The sequence below is a fragment of the Carcharhinus amblyrhynchos genome, chromosome 9, assembly GCF_965287045.1.
Source record: "Carcharhinus amblyrhynchos chromosome 9, sCarAmb.v2.hapA, whole genome shotgun sequence".
Classification (NCBI taxonomy): Eukaryota; Metazoa; Chordata; class Chondrichthyes; order Carcharhiniformes; family Carcharhinidae; genus Carcharhinus; species Carcharhinus amblyrhynchos.
In genome coordinates, this window is record NC_137332.1 from 66,647,396 (window position 1) to 66,668,109 (window position 20,714).

The 20,714-nt window shown below is 38.7% G+C and overlaps 1 protein-coding gene across 1 annotated transcript in view; it reads right to left on the bottom strand.

Moving 5' to 3' along the window:
• The window catches only part of cdc73 (cell division cycle 73, Paf1/RNA polymerase II complex component, homolog (S. cerevisiae)), a 338,701-nt gene that overhangs the window by 254,735 nt on the left and 63,252 nt on the right, over positions 1–20,714 (bottom strand). The window contains exons 8-9 of the mRNA XM_080195857.1: positions 10,540–10,638; positions 5,773–5,851 (exon numbers count right to left, since the gene is read on the bottom strand). Coding sequence (XP_080051983.1) covers positions 5,773–5,851; positions 10,540–10,638 — 178 coding nt within the window. The remainder of the gene's footprint in view (positions 1–5,772; positions 5,852–10,539; positions 10,639–20,714) is intronic.

Here is a 20,714-nt window from a genome sequence, read left to right on the forward strand (position 1 = left end):
TGTAAGTGCCAATGAACAGATCTCAAGCTGAACTCATGACCTTCTCCTTACTGTAACAACACATATCCAGCTCCATTTGAATGGCCAATACCAGTCATTGGTAGGATTCCCAATTACTTGACACTTCGACAAACTATATAATGGAAACACTCAAAATTAAATACTCACGAACACCTCTCTACTTTTAATATCACAATTTATGACCTCTTCTCACCTGTATTGCAGGTATGATAAATTTCCTTCACTGACTTTTTTCAAAAACTGAAATCAAGAGATAAAATACTTACACATATAGAAAAGTACCACTAAGACAATGCAAATTGAATCAGGAGCTAGTTCTTTTGAGTTTGTCTTCAAAAAAGTGGCTGAATACTTCAAACTTTTAAAGTGGATCGGGTCCAAACTATTTAAACATTTTCAAAGGAAACGATTGAAATTAAGAAAACATGAAATATTTTTATGAAGTTTATTAGATTTTGGAAAGCCTCTAGGGGATTGAAAAGAAAAAAACATAAATCATAAATGATACCCAGAAACTAGGCCAGTCGTTTTAACTTGTAAGAGAATTTTTACAAACAGGATCTAGTAGCAAGGATATGGTTTCTTGGTTTTACTTGCATTTCTTTCACTAGTGGTTTAAATGAACTCCAGCTCCCCTCACACAGGAAATTTATCCTCATAAACAAAAAACAAATCCAAAATATAATTTCTCTGTACCCAAACTAACAACTCAATTTGCCATGTTCTGTTTACAGAATTCGACACACAAGTCAGATATTCGGAGCTATAAACTACCTTAAGAAAATACTGAATACACAAATATAAGAAACCTAAAAACCAAAAGGACAATAAATTATAACATCACTAATTTTCATTTTGTACTGAGTGATATGATCAGAGCTCATGACTAGCCAGAGCATTCCTTGTATCAAATAGCATCTGGCTCACCAGTCTTTTTCTTAAAAACAGATGTCGAGCAATTTAGGATACTTCATGCCAGAGTCTCAAGCTTGAGTTCAAAATGTCCATAGAATTTACAAGCAGCTCCAACTATTTGTACTCTCACAAGGAGTACTGAGAATTGGCTTTAAAAAGACAGTTGAAGGTTACTTCATTTCCCAGATCCAAAAATACCAATGAGTGGCATCAAGAGGCTACACCAGAAGCATTTAAATTAATTTTCAGGATCTTCCAAAATCTATATTTTTAACTCCTGTGATATTAAGCACTTCATTTCCTGGAGTTACCAATATTATTTTTGCCCTAATCAAATTAAACAATATTTCAATCAAGTGTTCAAGTAATAGTAAGTTATCATAGATGAAGTGATCAGATTTAGTTTAAAAATGAAACTTCACATAAGGGCAATTTAGAAATTGCAGGTTGCGATATGAATTCCAAGCATCTAAGCTGATGAACAGTCACAATACAATAAACTGGATGTTTTTTATTCAAATAAACCATCTAATTAAAATAAACGAATCCAGTTCAAGACATTTAGGCATTACTGTTCAAGAAGCAAACAACTTAGACTCTTGTCATAGGAAATGGATCTGGAAAAGTAAAGCTTCATAATCAAGGGCACAAGAAGGGAGAGCCATGCATGCTGGAGCTCTTTGCAGATGATAGACAAGGGAAGTGCAAAATACATTTCCACTTAGTCATTCATTTCTGTTATGAAATGATGACTCTAAGTTATTTTTGAAAGAGGCAGCGAAGGTAAATGATAAAGAAACAAGACTAGCCATAAAACTACAAAGAGTCACAACTGGGCAGTCTCAACCTCTTGATTTCGCTGAACGTCTCAAAAACAACATTGATAGAAGATGCTAAAATTGCAAAGAACAACCATAAGATTCTTCAAGAAACCTGAATCACAGTTTGAAATGCAGATCATTACAGACAAATGTCAAATAACAAACAGGGGAACAAGAAGATAGAGAATGTTGAATGGAACACTCGTGAAGCTCACTGATCAGGAAAGGGTGGCTCAGCTTTAAAATCATTACAAATGCACGTTTAAAAGGAGGTACAACAAAGTAGCTCGAGATAGTATAAGTGATTTGGCAAGGGGTATCTGTGCGTAAATTTTTATAGTGAGAAGTTTGAACTCCTTTGATTGCATGGTGCAGCAACTGAGCACAGGTCTAACAGTGTGGATCCAAGCTCAGGTGTGTTGGTGCAGAGTAGGTCAGTCATTGACTGGGAAATCAAAGAATAAGGTGGCATTCGATGTCTTCCCCTATATATAGTTTAACTCAAATAAACAATTTTGTTGACGCCAAGAGGCTATGCACTCAAAGAAAAAGTAATCAAGGAAGCACCAGCATCTTGGAACATTTAGAGCTTAAATCTTTTTTAGACATGGTTAATTACTATGACTAGTTTACACCAAGTCTTTCAACATTACTGGCAACATTACATCTGCTTTTAAAGAAATATCAATGTTGGTATTGGAGCAGGCCATGAAAAAGCCTCTGAGGAAGTCAAATTTACTTCACAATCTTCAGATTTGCTAGTACATTTCTACTCCGAGATAATCCTAACGTGATGCTTTGTCCTATGCCATAGGTGTAGTGTTAACTCATGGAAGACAGTGTAGAACGGCCTGTTGCTTTTACATCATGAACCTTAACTGCTGCAGAGAGAAAATGCTCCTAAATTGAGAGCTATTCAAACTATTCCAGCTTCACAAAAACAAACTGGGCTCTGAGGACGGAGTGTTACTATGTGAGTCTACAGTGGTGGTTCCAGGCCCAGCAAGAGTTTAGAAGAATGAGGAGGATCTTGTAGAAACCTATTAAATTTTAACAGGATTAGACAGTAGATGCAAGGAGGTGGTTCCTAATGGCAGGGGAGTCCACAACCAGGGTCACAGTCAAAGAATATGGGGTAAACCACTTAGGACTGAGATCAGGAGAAATTTTTTCATCCAAAGAGCGGTGAGTCTATGGAATTCTCTATCACAGAAAGCTGTTGAGGCCAAATCATTGTACATTTTCAAGATGGAGTTAGATATAGCTCTTGGGGCTAAAGGATCAAATCACATGAACAAGTTACTGAGTTGAATGATCATTTATGATCAGGACGAATGGCAGAGCAGGCTCAAAGGGCTGAATGGCCTACTCCTGCTCCTATTTTCTACAATTTTATATTTGGGACTACTCCAAAAGTAATCCATACAAAATGAGTGGAAGAATGAATGAATTAGATTTCCCAAATACCTTCGCAAATGGACAAGATAGCGATTTACCTCACTCGTTCCAAATAATGAGACGTAATCGAGAGGCTTCAAACCATCCTCACCTATTTCAGCACAGTGCTGGAGTTGTTTGTGATTAAATAATCCATTCAGAAATAAAGAGAGGATAGGAAAGCAAGGGGAAGTAGTGAATTAAATTTGGGATTTTTACTAACAGAATGAAAATAAAATCCTATACACTGACTTTAAGGGTCAAATCTGAAAGAAGTGTGAACCATCATAACTAAGCTCTTCAGATGACTTGCGCTGTAAAAATGTGCACAAAGCAACACCTAGTTCATCTCAAAAGCTGGGGAGAAAAAGAAACACATTAATGCAGAACATGTTCTTTGAGTCTGATGCCCATCTTTGGGATAGCGTTGAAAAAGATCTAATGTTCATCTGGCCTTGGTATTGTCTGGGATACAGGTTAGGTGGAAAGAAAGCTTAATTCTCAACACCAACACTACTTGCTTTTATGAGCAGAAAAATACTTATATATTCAGGGATTCTACCTTCCACTGGATTCAAGTTGGTTACACTTTTTCTGTTCACAAGTACTCTATGTCTATAAGGTCATAGAATCATAGAATTACACAACTCAAAACAAAGCCATTTCACCCATCAAGTCTGTGCGGGTTCTTTCAAAAAACAAGTTAGTTTCACACCCCCTGTTCTTTGCATTGTTCTTCTACTTATTGAATTCCCTTTCAAAAGCTGCTGCTGTGTTTGCGTCTACACCCTTTCTGATTAGATATTCAAACTCTAATCTGAAAATGTATTTGGTTCTTATGACAATCACCTTAAATCTTGCTCTCTGGTTATTGATCCTTCAGCCATTTTTACTCTTTAAACACCTCTGTTGGATCTTCTCTTAGCCTTCTCTGCTCAGAGAAAAACAATTAAGCTTCTCTAGACTACAAATATATTCCTCATCCCTGAACCATGCTAGTAAATGTATTCTGTACTTTCTCCAAAGCCTTCACGTCCTTCCTAAACAGCTGAGCATTTCAAGCTGGGACTGTTCTAAACATCATGCTGATGAAGAAGTCTCAAGCTAAAATGTTGGGCATGACTCTCTGGTCTCATCCATGATGGGACCCTTTTTGAGTGAAAAAGTAAAATTTGACATTCCAGCCAAAAGCTCCATCACGCTCAGTGGCACTGTAAACTCACAGCCATGACTGAGGATGGAAGAATTTGGCCATTAACTGATTCCCTCTCTATAGATGCTGCCGAAAACCTGTTGTGCATTTAAACCGCTTTTTGCCTTTGAGAATTATTTTGTTTCTCAACTTTATAAGTTTTACATTATTTTATCATAATTTTCTGGCTGTTGTACTTTGCCTTCCCATAAGCTTCATTAACTTGCTTTGTCACTTTGAAAAATTGGTGCAAATACACCCAAAGTCATTCTGTTCTCCCCCCCCCGCCTTTAAAATTAGACTACTTACTATGCGTAGCCTCTCCACATTTTTACTACTATGTCAAATATGTTCAAATGATCTCACTGCTTGTAAACTTTGTAAACAATTTTCAGCATGAAATCTTTCTAATCAATTTGTTTGTGTGTGAGATGCTAATTTCTACATAATTCTGTAATTGCCTTACTAGACCAGTTGGATTTATCTTCATTTCTTACTTCACAATGTTGCACAGTCGATGCAAATTCCTTTATTTCCCTTATACCTTGTGCAAGTATCAAATAGCACATGCTATCCTGAATGCCACTGCAATCAAATATCTAAATGAGAAAGAGTATAGTATATTCAATTTCTTAAATAAAAAGAATCAGCTTTTTTTTACAACAAATAAGAGTATATAATTATTCTACATTGGGGAAAATGACTAGTACGCCCAAATTTTGAAAAACAGTTTAAAAATATTAATGCGAGATTTCTTCCACAGCAAGTGTTGAACATTCTAGTTTACATTACACAGTTTGCAGCAACACCTAAAGGCTAACAGAAGTTTTATTTAGACAAAATAAAGATATTACATCATAAAATTTAAGTGTCTTTTTTTCCCTCATTCGCTACACAGCACTAAGACAAAATTTTTTTTTACAAAACTGACATGACTGGCTGCACCTAATTACAAACCTGTTTTTGAAGGACTCATTTATATACATTAAGCACATGATCTATGAGGAAAAAAGATAAGACTGAATTTCCTCGTCAACATTTGTATCAAGAAGTTATGTAACTGATCTTGAATTAGACACATCAAGCGTAACTAAAAGATTACTGCAGTTTTTAGACAATGGGAGTCAAATACATTATTTGTCGGTACTTTAAACAAGCAATTGAATACCATAACGTTTTTGAGTTTGGTTTTAGCTTTTCAGCTAAGTTTTCACACAGCCACGAGGCATTTCCTTCACCGTTACCTGATGCATTTCTAATCTCCTCAGCTGAGGGGCAAAGTATTTCTAAGCTGCAAAGAAAAAATCTTAAAGTTCTTTAAACATTTTATTTTCTGGGGGATCTGGAATGAAATGTAGCATACATTTAAGAGCAATGCATATTCACCTTCTTTCTTTGCAAATCTTTCCTGATCGTATCTGTTGTATGCTGCTGGTATAGGCTGTTTATTTCGCAGTGCTGGATCCTGCAACACAAAATTGGACACTGAAGCAAGAATTATAAAATTACTCTTTTTCAAATATAAAATGCACAGGAAAAAAATCAAAGTGGAAGATGTTTAATAGCCAGCTGTCGGAGATGAGCAAGGACCCGCTAAACAAACGTACAGCTGTAAAGACTATTATTTGGGTATTAAATATGAACTGCATTTTTAAAACTTAACAGCTACCTATCGTGACAAACAATAGTTTATAAGAGATATGAACAAATTAGCTCATCTTTATGGCTGCACAAATCACTACCAGAATAGTTAGCATGTTTGCCATGTCAAATGAATCTTTTGATTAATTTACTTTCCATGCTTATTCTACAAAACTATAGCACTGCATTTATCTTTTATCTTCCATCAAATTGGATTACAGTATTTCAAATAGGAAATTACCAACAAGGGGGTCTCAGTACTATAACAGGTGACATGCAGATTACATATGCACAACCAACAAACACAGTACCAATACAGGTGAAGTCACGGAATCATACAGCATGGAAGGGAATCTTTTTAACATGAGTGATACTGTTGACTCGATGGAAGAGCTGTCCAAGTATTCCAGCAGTTTTTCCATAACCCTTTAAATTAGTCGTCTTCAATTACCTTTCAAAAATTCTGATCTGATTTGACCACTCTTTCAGCTAGTACATTACTGACCTTAACGTGTGGGAAGAAATTTCTCATTTCCAACCTAGTTCCTCTGCCAATCACTTGAAGATCGATGGCCATTCAATGCAAACCCACTTGGAGGAATTAGTTTCTCACTAATTGCTTAATCAAAACCCCTCAATTTTGAACACTCCTTTTCGGTCTCCCTTTAATTTTCTCTATTCAAAGACCATAAAGACATAGGAGCAGAATTAGGCCACTCGGCCCATTCAGCCTACTCTGCCATTCAATCATGATATTTTTCTTATTTCCATTCTCCTGCCTTTTCCCGCAACCCCTGAACCCCTTATTGATCAAGGACCTATCTATCTCTGTCTTAAAGAAACTCAATGACCTGACCTCCACAGCCTTCTGCAGCAAAGAGTTCCACAGATTCACGACACTCTGGAAGAAGAAATTCCTCCTCATCTCTGTTTTAAAGGATTGTCCCTTTCACCTGAGGTTATGCCCTCTGGTTCTAGTTTTTCATACTAGTGGAAACATCCCACATCCACTCTATCCAGGTCTCGCACTATCCTGCATGTTTCAATAAGATCCCCCTCATCCTTCTAAACTCCAACCAGTACAGACCCAGAGTTGACAACGGTTCCTCATACGACAAGCTCTTCATTCCAGGGATCATTCTTGTGAACTTCCTCTGGACCCTTTCCTTAGATACAGGGCCGAAAACTGCCCACGATACTCCAAATGGGGTCTGACCAGAGCCTTATACAGCCTCAGAAGTACATCCCTCTTGACAGGAATGCTAACATTACATCTGCCTTCCTAACTACTGAATGAACCTGCACATTAATCTTAAGGGAATCTTGAACAAGGGCTCCCAAGTCCCTTTGTGTTTCTGATTTCCTAAACATTTCTCTATTTAGAAAATAATCGATGCCTCCATTTCTCCTTCCAAAGGACATAATCTCACATTTTTCCACATTGTATTCCATCTGCCAGTCTTTGCCTGCTCTCCTAACCTGTCCAAGTCTTTCTGAAACCACGCCCCTCCCCACACTTCCTCAATACTACCTGTTCCTCAACATAGCTTTGTATCATCTGCAAAGTTAGCAACAGTGCCTTCAATCATTAATATAGTGAAAAGTTGTGGTCCCAGCATTGACCCCTGAGGCACACCTCTAGTCACTGGCTGCCATCCTGCAAAAGACACCTTTACCCCCACACTCTGCCTTCTGCCAGTCAGCCAATTCTCTATCCATGCCAAGATCTTATCCTTAACACTATGGGCACTTAACTTATTTTACAGTCTCCTATGCAGCACCTTGTCAAAGGCCTTCTGGAAATCTAAATAAATCACGTCCACTAGTTCTCCTTGATTTAACTTCTTTGTTACCTTCTCAAAGAACTCTAACAGATTTGTCAGACATGCCATTCCCTTGACAAAGCCATGCTGGCTCAGTCCTACTTTATCATGCACCTCCAGGTATTCTGTGATCTCATCTTCAATAACGGACTCTAAAATCTTGCCAATGACCGAAGTCAGGCTAAGCAGCAGATAATTTCCCGTCTGCTGCCTCCCTCCCTTCTTAAGCAGTAGTGTTACATTAGTTACTTTCCAGTCCTCTGGTACCCTCCTTGCCTTCTGTGATCCCTGAAAGAACACCACCAATGCGTCCACAATTTCCTCAGCTACCTCTTTTAGAACCCTGGGGTGTATTCCATCCGATCCATGTGATTTATCCACCTTCAGACCTTTCAGTTTCCCCAAAATCTTCTCCTTAGTATTGGCCACTACACTCACCTGTGCCCCCTGACTCTCCTGGAGCTCTGGCATCCCACTGGTGTCTTCCACCGTGAAGACTGATGCAAAGTAACTATTCAGTTTCTCTGCCATTGCTTTGTTTCCTATTATTACTTCCCCAGCCTCATTTTCCAGTGGCCTAATGACTATTTTTGTCTCTCTTTCCTTTTATATTTTAAAGCAAACTCTTCCTATCTTCTTTTATATTACTAGCTAGCTTACACTTGTATTTCATCTTCTCCCTTCTTACTGCTTTTTTAGTTGTCCTCTGCTCGCTTTTGCTTCCAAATCTTCTGGCTTCCCAGTAATCCTTGCCAGCTTCTACAATCCCTCCAAATAGCAAGTAACTCATCCTAGGTAGCAAGCTGGTATAGCTCTGCTCTACCTTTTCAAGTCTTCACACCTTTTCTAATGTGGTGAACTGAACTATTTGAAGCACAGAGTCCAACACTGGTGCATTTCGAATAATTCATTCAAAGAATTCAAATAAGTATGGAATGAACACCCCAGATATAAAAACTTTAATGCCTTAAATGTGATTGAGATGGCCAAGTCATCTGTACAATTACTGGAGGCGCTCAACAGATTAGACAGCATCTGTGAACAAAACAATTTCTATCATGATGTGTCCAAATACGAAAGACTTGCATTTCACCTTACACTTATGTAGCCACCAGATATTCCAGAAGCACATTACAGCCAATTAAACACTTTCTGCAGTAACCATTGTAATGTAGGAAATACAGCTGCCAATTTGTACATAGCAAGCTCCCACAACGCAATGTGATAAAAAGCAGATAACCCGTTTTGTTGATCGAGAAATAAACATTGACCACAACCACTGGGGTAACTCTTGGTCTTCAACAAAATAGGACCTTTTACATCCATTCAAGTGGGAAGAGATAGCCTCAGATTAAGGTCTCATCTGATATGCTGCATCACTGGCAGTGCTGTACTGCACTGCAGTGTCAGCCTTGATTATTATACTCAAGTCCTGGAGCAGAACTTGAACTCATAACTTTAACTCAAGAGACCAGAGCAGTGGTGGGCAACCTGGCAACATGCAGCCCACCGGGGTTCGGAGTGCCACTCAAGGCATTTTGTTGACTGCTGTTAGGGTACACATCAGAAACTCCAAGGTATAACATGAAGTTAGAGTGCACCCCAAATATTTGTTATTTTGGCATTAAGAGAATATGTTTCATTCCAGATGCGATTCTACTACAAACTGGGAAATTTTTATCAAACTTCATTTAACATCACAGCTTAAAACTATAACAAATGAATTATCTTAACATTTAAACAATGCTTAACAATGACGAGATACATAATATGCAACTTACATATCTTAAATGTGCAGTATCATTGCACTGTTGCAGAGAAGCCACATCCCACTGGCTTCCAACGGTGCAACTTATTTCCTACCAGTAAAGTGATACGCACAAAAAGGGCACTTGAAATGAGGTACATGTTGACTGCAAAGAGTATTGACTTAGAGCCATGCACTCTCCTACATCCAATTAAACACAAATATTTATTGTGTTTTACCATGAAGTTGATGACAGTTCTATTAATGTATGAATGATTAAGTATTTTCTATAACTAATGAAATATTTGGCCTGTATTAAATATATTCAATCTTATTCAAGGGTCATAGTTAGTGAATATGCCCACTTTCAATCTTGCAGCCTACTGAAATGAAAGGGGGCCACTCATGAGCCCCACTCATTGATCTAGGTTGTCATTCACTAGGCCAGTGAGCTACTTCTCTCCTGAACATGGTGCACACCAAGAGCCAGGATATCAGATCTGATTCATAATGAAAGTTAAGAATGACACCCCTGTTCTTGAGTTCAAGGAAAAGTATGATGTTGAAAATAGTGCCTTAAAAATATATTACTACAGTTCTGCATCCTCTATATTTACATTAATTGTATGCACTATACATTGCGTAAGGAAAAATGGTCTATACAAATTACAATTTAATCAGAGTAATTTGCACTTAATTCTGTAAATCATACTGAAAATTCCTAGTTACATCTATTTTTAATATTTTAAATATGAACGTAGTTATTACTTCTCTGTAATTTTAATTTGTAACTAATTGACTAAATATGGTGTGAAGGGAAAGAGTTACGGATAAGGAGTATGCAATCCCTTAACATAAGTTCCGAGAAACATCAGTTCAGTAAGTCAAGCACAATACATTTTATTCCTCCTTAAAAGAGGAAGAGAAAAAATTGTTTCTTACCGGTTGTATTACGTTTTGTGGAGGTCTCTGTTCTGGTGCTCGTCCTTCTTCCCTAGCTTTGACTGATTGTAAAATTGCAAATATGTTCTTGGAAAAATTCTGAGGGATGGAAAAAATACAATCAGCAGTGGAAATTTTAAAGATAAAAGCAAATTACCACAGATTATGGAATCTGAAAAACAGAAAATGCTACAAAATCTCAGCAGGACGGACAGCATCTGTGGAGAGAGAATGGAGCTAACACTTCAGGACTAGTCAGCTCTTCACCAGAAGAGTGATTGACAGTAGAGATGGTTACGGTTCTGCATAATTAAGAATTAAATTGAACTTCGTTATCTTTCAGCTACATGTTGCCATCTTTTGTGCAAAAGAAAGAAATGCCAGAATTTGATCAGGCACCAATTCTCAGATACTTCTTCCTATCTCCCCAAGAACCTAAGAAATAGGAGCAGGAGTAGGCCATCTAGCCCTTCGAGCCTGCCCCGCCATTCAATAAGATCACAGCTGATCTGAAAGTGGTTCAATTCGACTTACCCGCCTGCTCCCCATAACCTTTAATTCCATTATCGATCAAAAATCTATCTACCTGTGACTTAAACATATTCAAGTGGTAGCTTCCACCACTTCAATGGGCAGAGAATTCCAGAGATTCACCACTCTTTGAGTGAAGAAGTTCCTCCTCAACACTGTTCTAAACTGACCCCCCCCCCGCCTTATTTTGAGGCTGTGTCCACTAGCTCTTGTTTCCTTTCGAAGTGGAAAGGATCTCTCTGCCTTTACCCTATCTAGCCCCTTCATTATCTTATATGTCTCTAAGATCACCCCTCAGCCTTCTAAACACCAACATGATCCCACCACTAAAGATCAATTTATTGTTTCCAGGACCATCATCTAATCCAAAGATCTTCCCTGCACAGCTTCCTACTTCAGTTCCCTAACACCACACAACCCACTTCTCCCTCTCCCCCAAAATCCACAAAAATAAGTGTCCTGATAGACCAATAATTTCAGCCTGTTCCATCCTCACCGATCTTATTTATTCCTCTATTTTATTCTCCCTTTGTTCAATCTTTTTCGACTTACATCCATGACTCTTCTCCTACATCATTCCAATAATTTCTGGTTTCCCAGCCATAACCACTTCTTCTTCGATATGTTAAATCTCTCTACCTCTCCATCCCTCCACCAGGACTGTCTGAGGGCATCTCAATTCCTCCTTGATCAGAGGCCCAAAGTCCTCACTAGGCTGAAATGATTCCTTTAACTTATCTTGCTTCCTCCAAACAAAAGGCGTGTGATGGTATTTGCATTATGCATTTCTCTTTGTGGGGTACGTGAAACATTCCTCATCAATGACTAAATCAGTGCCGCTTCCTGCTTAGAACTGAAAAAAATCAATTTTGCTTCCCATCCCCAGTCATCTCCAACACTTCCTTTACTCAAAGTTTCTGTCATTCTGTCTATTTCTGGGGGCAGACTGTCTGCTAGTATTCATTATAAGCACAATGACTCCCATAGCTATCTGGACTACACTTCCTTGTTCCATCAGCTTTGCAACTGTTCTGATGATGCTACCTTCCACAATAGTACTACTGGCATATCCTTATTTTCTCTCAAATAAAGATTCCTCCCATGTTTTCCTTTCCCCTAAAGAGTCCTCAACCGCATTCAACCTGTTTCATGCACTTGGGCTCTCACCCCTTTCCCTCCCTCCCCAAGCTACAATAGATCCTCCTTTCCATTGCACAAAACTCCGCAAACAAAGAATTATGGCAGTCTACCATCCCCTTTCAGCAGTCCGATGGGATTCTTTCTTCCACAACACCCTGGTCCACTCCTCCTATGCTCTACATCCCCTTCCAAAAGGCATAAGCATTTCTACTTCCCTCAATTCTGAAGAATCATTCAACTTGAAATGTCAACTGTTTCTCTATCCACGAATGCTGCTAGACCGAGGTTTTAATGCCAGAATTTAGATGTTGCTGCCTTAGACAGGCCTTTAACTTAAACAATTGATCAAAAATACAACAATCAGCTTGCTTCTGCTGCTGGGTAAGAGCAGTGAAAATTTAATAATAGGCATTACTTGGAATACAGGCCTGCAAGGAAGGGATAACATGTAACTCAAATATCGAGTATTCCAGTGAAGCAGACATATGAAAGCTTGACACAAGACTCTCCTCCTTCCTTCAAAACCAACGTAGAACAATTAAGGAGGTATTTTACAATTAAACGTGGTGATAAATCATTGCAATTCAAAGGCATCAGCTGGATGGATAGGTTTTCCTTAATATTAGAACTCTCAGCATTGGAGCAACTTTCCTCCTCAGAGGGTTCAGCTTCCCAAACAATCCTTCTCACAGCCAGGTAATCAACATTTTTATTGTTATCTATGTGGTCTTGGCAACTAATTTGCTTAAATTAACCATCTCAACAAAAGTAGCTCATCCATCTTTTAAAACTTTAGCACAAGGCATTATCAGCATTCCAATTAGAGAAAATGGGCATGCAGCAAACAAATCCATACCTTCTCTGTTTGTTGTGCAACATAGAGACATGATTTAAGGGCCAGATCTGTAACATTCGTACTCTCCCCTTGACCTCATAGCCTGGTATCTAGACAAAAGCCTGTACGCCTGCACCCAGTCATTTGGGAGAGTTGTTGTAAGGTGCTAACCAGAGGGAAATACCATCTAGCATGATTCCACTTCACATATTGCCAGGTTTATTTTCCTAGACATTTACTCTCGATAGATTATAGAGGACAAGGTTTACTACACCCTTTTTTAATCAACAATGCAGCATCGGAAATGTACAGCCTTGGACATATATCTATTTGTTAGGTGATAGAGAGGACAAAAGGTACTTAAATCACACTTTCAGGTCAAGGTGATATTCAAAAAGTGATTAAAATTTAACTATTGTGTATTTTAGCTGTATGTGCATGCAGCTTATTTTCAGCAAATTATTAGGTGAAGTGGCCAACAGTTAGAGAACATATGAAGTGTCATAAGATATAGGAGCAGAAGTCAATGAAAATCATGACTGATCTGATATAATCACCAATTCCTCTTTTCCACCTAATCCCAATAATCCTTGATTCCCTTACTGTTTAAAAATCTGTCCATCTCAGTGTTGAATATACTTAATGACCCAGCCTCTGCAGTAAAGAATTCCACAGATTCACTACCCTGAGGAAAAATTTCTCCTTGTCTGTCTTAAGTGGACCTAGACTTTCTAACCAGGGTAAACACCCTTTCAATATTTACCCTGTCAAGTCCCCTGAGAATTCATCTAAACTCCAAGGAGAATTAATCTCCCCTCATAAGAAAATCCCTCTAAAATATCTTACCTGGTCTGGACTACATGTGACTCTAGAGCTACACAGCAATGTGGTTAACTTTCAACTGCTCCCCAAGGGCAAATCGGGGTAGGCAATAAATGCTGGCCAGCCAGTGATACCAATGTCCCACAAATGAATAAATATAGCTACTATTTGGGTGCCTATAAACTCTCCTACCAGTGTGTTCTTCCACTCTTTCTCATCTCCACCCATATGGATTCTACATCTTCCAATCCAAGATCATTTCTTGCCATCATACTTATTCCATCTCATGCTAACAAAGCCACTCAACCACCCTTTCCTTCCTATTTATCCTTACAAAAAGTTTCATAGCCCTGAATATTTAATTCCTAATTTGATCTCTTTGTAACCACATCTCTGTAATGGCTATAAAATCCATACCTATTAACCTCAATGTGTGTCATTAATTCATTTATTTTGTGCCGAATACTATGTACATTTAAGTAAAGAGCCATTAATTTTGCTGTACCATTTTTTTCCCTTTTTGATATCATTTGTTGCTTTTTTTAAGTCTCTTCCTGTCACACTCTGCGTATCATTACAAAATAGCTGACTTTCAATTATGCCATATCCTTTTGCTTTGAAAGACTACATATCCCCTTTCTAGAACAACTGCCCACTGTCCAAAGCTGCACTCAGTGCAGGACACCGTGTGTCTGAATTTCTGTGCTCTGAGCAAAGAGACTAGCTGAGCCCAGGTACAGCTCAGACCAGTTCAGATCAGTTTCCTTAATTAATTCTTTCAGCTATTGTCAGTTGATCACTTCTTAACCCCTTACTTAGGCCCCTGGCGGAGAGTTACAAGTTCAACAATGCTTGCATTTAAATATTAAAACACAAATACAAACTGAATTAGATTTTTAGAAAGATGTTTAAAATTTCCCTCTACCTAACAAACTTTCACACATTGTCCTAAGCCATACTTCCCATGAAGAAATTACAATAAGTATCTGGTATGATGTGGAACAAACAGTTCAAACAAAACAAAATGATCATTTCTTTTGAGTATTCACAAGTGATATGTTCTCTTCAGACAATGACCACCCAAGGAGATAACAATTTTAGTATAAATTGGATGGAAATAGTAAATTGGCTGTAAGTTCTAAAAACAAATCTCCGAGAAGAATGACATCCATCTCAGAATATTGAGAGAGAGAGATGAAGGAGGAGATATATGAAGTGAAGATGATCATTACAAAGCAAGCAAATATGAGGGAAGTCCCAGTGGATAGATAGAGACTTCATGATATATATGCTTGCAAACAAGGCAACAAAGCAAATTCCAACACCTCTGCAATCGTGAATAAAATAATGGAATCCATTACCAGGAGTCTACTTCAGGTTTATCTGCACAATGATGACCTAAAAAATCACAATCAATATAGAAAGACAATAGTCAGACAACATCTGCCTTTTCTGAATTTCAGCAAGGTGACATCATATTAGAATCCACCACAGAATCATAAATGACACAGCACAAGGGGCCAGAGTGACAATCGGGTTTGTGTTGACTCTTTAGTAGAGCAATCCAGTTGAGTCAACTAGCCCATTCATTTTTAACAGTCTCTAAATGGTTTCCTGAAAAATATATACCCAACTCTCAAACAGCCCTACTATAGTCCTGTTACAATTACATAGAACCTTGCTAGGACCTTAAATGAAGTATTTACCCAAGGAAGGATATTATTGCCTTAGAAAGAATGCAATAAGGACTCATAGATTGATCTACGGGAGGAGAGATCGTGGAGATTGGACCAAATGTTGTGATTGTGTAACTTGTGCTCGAATGATATTAACCAGTGGTTTCAATGGCTGACAAAGCATATACTGAGCTGTTTTGTACATTTTAAAGGCAAGAAAAGACAGTGACTAAAGATTGCTGCCATTAGAGACCTGACTTTTGGTACAGCCAGTGACCAGTTTCTGGAAAGTCTCAACGTGGAACAAATTTCAAACATGCCACGGCATACTTTTCCAGAATTTCACACTGGAGGATATCAAGAACCACTACAAAGTAATTTATTAAAATGTATGGGACATGGCATCTGCATTTCCACAAAACTCTCTCTCCAACAGAGAAAGAAGGCCTGCTAGAACTATAGGTGCATGGACAGATGTTTTCCTATTTCATCAGGATGTACAATGACTCCTTAGAGTGTTATGGTTAGGACATTATAGAGTCAAATCCTCTTGCCCTGAAACAAAAACAATTGTTAATTAAGACATCCAATAAACAAACAGCCTTTTGAAATCGTTATAGGGAGTGGGGTTACACAACTGAAGTGACCATTTTAAAATCTCTAACAAGCTACTAAAGACGGAAGTGAGTAGTCTGGAAAAGCTGCCAATGAACAATAATGATCTCCTACTCTCTCTTAAGTTAAGACACTATTACAGTTTAAAAATTCAATACATAATTGAATTTTCCATAGAAAGGAATTTCAGATGTGAAATGAAGTGACATCTGGGAGAGGTGGATTAAGGATTTAAAAGAAATCATCTCCAGCAATTGCAGTTAGGAACAATACAATTGCTGGAATCTAAACAAACTTGGGAAAATCTCTGCTGCAGTCACAGTGAGGCAGACAAGGACTCAAACAGTATACTCTCAATTTCTTCGTCTTTCAGCAGTGAACCTCAAATTATCTAAGAAGGTAATACACTATAGCATATCTTGTAAATTTTGCATGCCAGTGTGCGTGAGAACATGGGTTGTGAATATTTGAGAAGTGTGAGTTTACCCTTTTAAGTATTTTATCTTTACCTGGGTGGATGTTAAGCTAAAGAAAATAAATCCCTATTTATTTTAAACTTTAAGAAAGCCTGCAGGACTTGCCTTCCCTGCAACCAGTACAAATGGTTAAACATAGACATTCATAAAATTCCTTCATCCTTTCAAATTGACAAAATAAACTGTTACAGACAGGTTTGGACTGGTAGCCCAGGAGAGACATATTTTGTCCCTCCTCATCTGGCCTTAACTCAATAAAGTCCAGAATTCAAATGAATGAGAGGAAATTCAGAATAGTCATTACGGGCCGTAAGCCATCAGGAGGTACTCAGACACTATGATTGTGTATTCCCTAGTTTCAGCTGGTCTCCCTGCTACTAAAGAGATATACACAACAAGGATGACCTGGTCTAACCTGACTGGGTGTTCTGACCCTCCCCACCCGTTACCCCATTGGGCACAAATCAGCAACAATTTGAAGAAGGAAGAAGAATGATAAAAACAGCCATATTTAAGACAAATTCCATCAAAGGCTCCGCCAAACCAACTACGACCTGGGATGACACAACAGGGAATGTGAGATCCACCTTCGTGCTAAGAGGACCCTGAGTTCATCTGCTGCCACGAGTTCAGTAAATTGAATGCAACAGCCCAATCAATTTCACCAGACCGGGTAATAACTATTTCCCAAGTAATTAGCATAGTTTGGGGAAAGTTAACTTAATCTATTATGAGAATTGTTTCTTTAATCAGAGTGTGTTTTAATAAAGCTAAGTTTGAACCAATCCTTTGTTTGTCTCAAAGTAAAAACACGAAGTAAATGTAATAAATTGGTTGAAGTCACTGTATAAAATATTTCACAGACAACAGTAAACCCCAGTGGGGACCATCTAAACAGAAAACAAGAAGAGGGGGTCTACCTTTAACTTGCCCATAGACATAGCCTCCGATTTTGTGAAATTAATCTTATAACTCGAAAAAAAAAGACCAAATCCAGCCACCACATCAATAAGAGCAGGGATAGAGACACCCAGTTTGGAGACAAAGAACAACACATCATCTGCGTAAAGTGAAATTTTGTGCTGCCTATCTCCATTGGACAACTCAAACCTGGGGGCCACATCTAATGGCTTTAGAAATTTGGAATGTCAGCTACGACTCCCACCAAGTTTTACAGATGCACCATAGAAAGCATTCTTTCTGGTTGTATCACAGCTTGGTACGGCTCCTGCTCTGCCCAAGACCACAAGAAACTACAAAAGGTCACGAATATAACCCAGTCCATCACACAAACCAGCCTCCCCTCCAGTTACTCTGTCTACACTTTCTGTTGCCTCAAAGTAGTAAACATAACTGAGGACTCCATGCACCCCAGACATTCTTCTTCCACCTTCTTCCTTTGGGGAAAATATACCGTACCAAATGACTTAAGAACAGCCTCTTCCCTCCTGCCCTCAGACTTTTGAATGGACCTAATTTGCATTAAGTCGCTCTTTCTCTACACCCTAGCTATGTCTATAACACAACATTCTGAACTCTCTCGTTTCCTTCTCTATGAATGTATGCTCTGTCTGTACAACACACAGGAAACAATACTTTTCACTGAATGCCAAAGTGACAATAATAAATCAAATCAAAAGTCAAAGGTTCAATAGTTAAAGCAACCAAAGGGGAGACTGGACATCCCCGCCTTGTCCCTTTATGAAGGCCAAAATTCTCCACTTAGAACCATTTGTGAAGACCACTGCCATTAGATTCTGATGAAGTACTTCAATCCACTTCACAAAATCCCCTCCTAATCCAAATACATGCAGCATATAGAACAAATAATTCCATTCCACCTTATCAAAGGCTTTATCAGCATCTAGGGAGATCACGAACCCAAAACATTGTACAGGAAGACTTGGATAATATTCAATAATGTCCTAACATTATTGCACAAGTTCTGACCCTTAATAAATTCTGTCTGGTCATCCTGGATAATCACAGGTAAGGATTTTCTCCAGAAGCATTTCCAAGGCCTCAAACCTTTCAAGTCAATATTCAATAAAGAAATGAGTCTGTGAGAAGTATACTGGTCAGGATTCCTGCCCCATTTCAGGATTAAGAAAATAATAGCCTTACGGACCAACTGCGGTAGCAAATCTATGCCAAATGTGATGATATATACTAATTAACAGATTTAATTACAAGGCTTTGAATTCATACCCAAAACCATTAGACCTGGGTGCCTTACCAGGCTGAAGCTCCTTTATGGTAGAGACCACCACCCCCATCTCAGGGATCGGGGCATTCAAAGCTGCTCTCAACTCCTCTGAGATAGAAGGAAACTCAAGACAAGAAACACTCTATCGGTACTAGGGTATCCTCAGCTGGACCGATGAATACAAATGAGCATAAAAGCTTTGTTAATATCTTCTGCCCTAATCTCCTACACACTGGAGTCCACCGCCAAAGCTACCGTCCTCGAGTCTGATTACTTCCTGGTAAGAAAAGCCAAATACACGCAACTTCTGTTAGCAAACCTTAAATTCCTATCTGCACACTCCAGTGCCACTGTAACTACACCAATTTCCTTCAGCTTCACACGACAAGAATTCTTACCACACTCCCTTCCCAATTCAGCCTGCCAGACCTCCAACTGAGGCTGCTGCTGCCCCATCAATTATGTCTTTTTCTAGCGAGGAATGAGATGACTAAGCCTCTAGCAAAGGCCTTGCAAGTCTCCCAGATTATAATGGGGTTGACATTGGAAAGAGAATTAACTGAACAAAAAGAATCAAATTTGGTCTTGGAACACGAGATGAAATTATTATTTTTCAGTAAAGATGCATCAAATCTCCCACCACTTCACAAGCTAAAGTCAACACTCTTGCTTGTTGCACAAGAATGCTTCTCATAACAGGGAGATCAATTAGCAGGTTAAGATGGAAATTAAAATTACTACCAATAAATGAATATTTGGAGGCCAGTTCAGCAAAGTCCATAAAGACCTTAGAGACAAAGTCTGGGGGGTAAATAAGAACCATAAACATTCATTATTCTCCCCATACACTAGTATCTTGGCAATCACATACTAGTCCCTTGTCTTTCACACAGCTATCCAAACTAAAATACAGATTTTTGTTAACCAATACTGCTGCACCTCAACTGCCAGTCAGAAATAGCAAAACACACCTGCCCCAACCAGTCCCCAAGTTTGTGCGCCCAGTAATCCAGATGAGTTTCTTGTACCAGAGCGATGCCAACTCTATCCTGGAAAAATATAAGATCATCTTAACACACAATCACCTCCAACACAGGTGATCCACCAGGCTATGTCCTCAGCCTCTTACTGTATTCCTAATACACCTTTGACTGTGTGGCCAAATCCCCCTCCAACTCGATTTTCAAATTGGCTAATAATACCGCCATTGTAGGTCAGATCTCAAAAAATTATGAGACACAGTACAGGAAAGAGATAAGAGAATCTGGTGAACTGGTGCAATGATATTAATCTCTCCCGTAATGTCAACGAAAAGATAGTCATCAACTTCATTTCTGATTTGATTTATTATTGTCACATGTATTAACATACTGTGAAAAGTATTGTTTCTTGCGCACTACACAGACAAAGCATAAAGTTCACAGAGAAGGAAAGGAGAAATTGGAGAATGTGGTGTCATAGTCATAGCTAGAATGTAGAGAAAGATCAACTTAATGCAAGGTAAGTCCATTCAGAAGGCTGACAAGGAAGAAGCTGTTCTTGAGTCAGTTGGTAATTACCTTTTCCCGAAGCAAGATGGTGGAAGAGAGAATGTCCAGGGTGCATGGGTCCTTAATTATAGAAAGAAATCCCACAACACCAGTTTGAAGTCCAAACAGGTTTATTTGTGCAAAAGACGCAAGCTTTTGGGACAGCTTGTCTCTTCGTCAGGTGACAAAGGGACAAGCTGTCCCGAAAGCTTGCGGCTTTTGCTACAAATAAACCTGTTTGGACTTCAAACTGGTGTTGTGGGATTTCTTTCTGTTATATCCCAGTCCAACGCCGGCATCTCCACATCATGACTACCATCGTCCTTAATTATGCCAGCTGCTTTG